Consider the following 3361-nt stretch of genomic DNA (forward strand, 5'->3'; position numbering starts at 1 on the left):
TGGAGTCACCAGCCCTGGATGTGTTTAGGGAGAGACTGGATGTGGCACTTTGTGCCACGATCTAGTTGACGTGGTAGTGTTTAGGTCATAGGTTGGACTTAATGATTCCTGAGGTCTTTTCCAACCTGATTGATTCTGTGGTCTTTAAGGTCCATTCCAACCCCTTAACATTCTGTCATCTATGAAATCAGGAGTGTGGGATGGAAGGAGAGGGGTTGGAACCCCCCGCAGGGTCGGGAGGTGCATTGGGGTTGAGCGGGGGAGGGTTGGGGATGCTCTGTCCCTGCAGCACAGTGAGTGTGTCCCCTTGTGTCGCACAGATCATGCATGCATTTTCAGTTGCTCCCTTCGACCAGAACTTGTCCATCGATGGGAGGATCCTGAGTGATGACACAGCCACCCTGGGCAGCCTGGGAGTCATCCCCGAGTCCGTCATCCTCCTCAAGGTAACACCCCGGTGGCTTCTCCTCTCGCATGCAATCAGCCCAAAATGGAGCAGATTTCGGTGCAATCAAAGCACAGCGTGTTGTGGTGTGTGTGAAAATGGTGAGAAATGTAATGAGTTCCTCTTGGAGCTCTCTCTTGAGGGAAGAAAATCCTTAGGTTTTTTTTAGTTTGGAGGAAGAAAATCCATAATTTTGTTTTTGTTTTGGACCAGAAAACTTCTCATTTGTTTTGTTTTGAAGGAGGAAAATCCTCGGTTTGAGGAGCAAATCCTTATTTTTTTGTTGTTTTGGGTGAGAAAAATCCTTTTGGTTTTGTTTTGGAGGAGGAATGTCCTTATTGGGATTTTTTGGATGAGGAAAATCTTTTTTCTTTTTGCTTTGGAGGAAGAAAATCCTTAATGTTTTTGTTTTGGGTGAGGAAAATCCTCATTTTTTGATTTCCTCGAGCCTCTCTGAGCTGCTTTTGCTGCTGAGCTGTGCAGGTACCAGCCCAAAACACACCTGAATTAGGGAGAGTCCTCCTCTCCGTCCCCCAGTGTTCCTGCTCCCCTCCTGAGCAGGAACATGAGGCCGTGGGTCCATGAGCTTCCGAAGGAGGTTGTTTGGAAGTTCATTTGCTCCTCAATTCCCTGCTCCACGTTGTTTTCCAGGCGGATGAGCCCATTGCAGATTACGCGGCGATGGACGATGTTATGCACGGTGAGAGGGGAGGGCTGGAGGGGTTGGGGAGGAGCACTGCTGGCTGGGTTTGGGTTGGGAAGGTGCAAAATGGAGATTGTGATACTTCCTTGTCGCTGCTGTGAGATATTCAGCCTCAGAACGACTCCTAACGCTTTTCCTTTCCCTTTCCCTCCCAGTTTGTATGCCTGAAGAAGGATTTAAAGGTGAGTCTGGGGGGGGTTACCCTCCTTCACATCCCCCCCATGATTCCACACCCATCCCATCTCCCTCCTCATCTCTTGGTGGTGGTTTATCTCCCAGGGACTGGTTTACTTGGCCACTGATGGTTTTCCAAGAGGAGCAACCAGAAGGGAAGAGGATTTGTGACCTGGGAGGGCATTAAAGAACAAGCCAAGGTGGATATGGGACTCTGGGACGGCAGAGACCCACGGGGAGCCTCTGCTCCCCCAAAACAAAACAAATGCCTTATGTCAAAGCAGATTGCACTGAAGGACATCCTGCTGCAGGAGAACGTTCCCAGGTTTATTTAATAAACAACAGGAAGGTTGGGAAGTTGAGCAGCTTTTGGTGTGTTTGGGGTGATGAGGGGGTGTCCCTGTGTGCCCCTCAGCCTGGCTGCAGAGGGGTGGTGATCCAGTACATCCAAACTATCTTGCTCTCTTCTCCAGGAACTCTTTTCCCATCTTTGAGCCATTCTTACTCTTTCAGTCCAGCATGGAAGTACAGGAACTGTGACTTTGTGAGGAACGTCTAACGCTTTTACGCATCAAAAACTGCATTTATTTAACCCAGGCTGGGAGCTGGGATCTGCCTCCCGAGCCTCATTGGGCCGGGAGCTGCCCCCTCTCCACATCCCTCCATCACTTCCACACCTTGGGTGATCCAGTGTTCACCTGGGCTCTGGGAACTGGGGGTTTTTTTTAGAAATTTGGGCTATTCAAATGACTTTGGAGAACAGTTTCCTCCAGTCCAGGCTGCTGAGAGCACTCCCAGAGCTGGGGAGGGGGTGGGTGGGTGCTGTGTTTCCCATGGGAAGAGGGTTTTTTCCCCTCTCCTCATTTTTCAGCAATGCACTAATCATTATTATTTTTTTACATCTCCCAGCCGACGTTTCTCCCCTTGAATATATGGCAGGATACACCATCCCACTTACCAGCCTGATCCACACTGGGCACTGCTGAGGGCTCTCTAATAAAATTCCACATTTCCTCTTCCTTTCCAGCCTTTCCCCTTGTTTCTGTGGCCAAACATGCTGCAGAGCTCACATCAGTTTTAGTTTCTCAAGGTGTGCAGGTATTTGGGGTACAAATAAAGGATGGGGGCGCAGGCCCATCCCCCAAACCACACAGGTGTTTGTTTGCAATGTTTTAGCCGCAGAATTCCAGCTGCTCCTGGCCAGGCGCCCTCCGCCCTGTCCCCACTGGGTTGGGGGCGAAGCAGCAGCGTTTGAGGGGCTCTAAAGCTCCTAAAAGTGTCTTTTTTGGGGCAGTTTGGACCCGTGGATTTGATTCCAAGCTACAGACATCAGGAATTCCACGCACCGCAGCCGCAGGAGGTTTTCCTTCCCAGCCTTGAAGCACTTGCTTGTGTACATATTCCTTGGAAATTCCATCTACAAGTTGCTGTTAATTTTTTTAAATGTTATATATAAAAAAACTCTCTGATGCTGTCGTGGGAAGGAATCCCATGGGGGTGTGCCAGGCCGCGGCGGTTCCGGCAGCGCCGGAGCCCACAGGGGCTGCAGGTACGACGTGCGATCCAAGGCCTTTTCTGTTTTGTCTGTTATTTGCAAATATTATCGGAATAAAGTTGTCATCGGAGCTGTGTGGCCTCCTTGCAGCAGGGACACGTGGGCAGGGGTGTTGGAGCATCGGGGGTTATCCCGAAACTCCGAGCTGTGGGTGCTGCAACTGGGATCCACCGGAGTGGGAATCCCACCCCACCCCACCTGCCCTGGCACAGGGAACGGTTTTACGGAGCTTTGCTTGCCCTGTCCCATTCCACCCTGCTGTGTCCCCAGGGGGTGCCTCAGTCCCAGCCCTCCCCCTTACCCCCCGGAGCTGCTGCCAACCCATCCTTGGGGACCTCTGACCAGGGGTGTCCCCCTGGGGGGAGATGGGGTTGGATTGGGCCTTGGGGTGCTGGGGGTACACCGGGTGCCAGGGGGGATGGATGGGGTGCCCTGGGCACTGGGAGGAGGGTTTATGGATGGGAGGGTGCCCTGGGTACCAAGG

At 51.9% G+C, this 3361-nt stretch overlaps 1 protein-coding gene across 1 annotated transcript in view; it reads left to right on the forward strand.

Moving 5' to 3' along the window:
* Positions 1-1450, forward strand: part of USP48 (ubiquitin specific peptidase 48) — a 29409-nt gene extending 27959 nt beyond the window's left edge. Inside the window, exons 23-26 of the mRNA XM_009076965.1 lie at positions 321-446; positions 1097-1145; positions 1304-1330; positions 1428-1450. Coding sequence (XP_009075213.1) covers positions 321-446; positions 1097-1145; positions 1304-1330; positions 1428-1450 — 225 coding nt within the window. The remainder of the gene's footprint in view (positions 1-320; positions 447-1096; positions 1146-1303; positions 1331-1427) is intronic.
* Positions 1451-3361: the final 1911 nt, after the last annotated feature.

Source organism: Acanthisitta chloris, unplaced genomic scaffold (genome assembly GCF_000695815.1).
Source record: "Acanthisitta chloris isolate BGI_N310 unplaced genomic scaffold, ASM69581v1 scaffold6986, whole genome shotgun sequence".
Lineage (NCBI taxonomy): Eukaryota > Metazoa > Chordata > Aves > Passeriformes > Acanthisittidae > Acanthisitta > Acanthisitta chloris.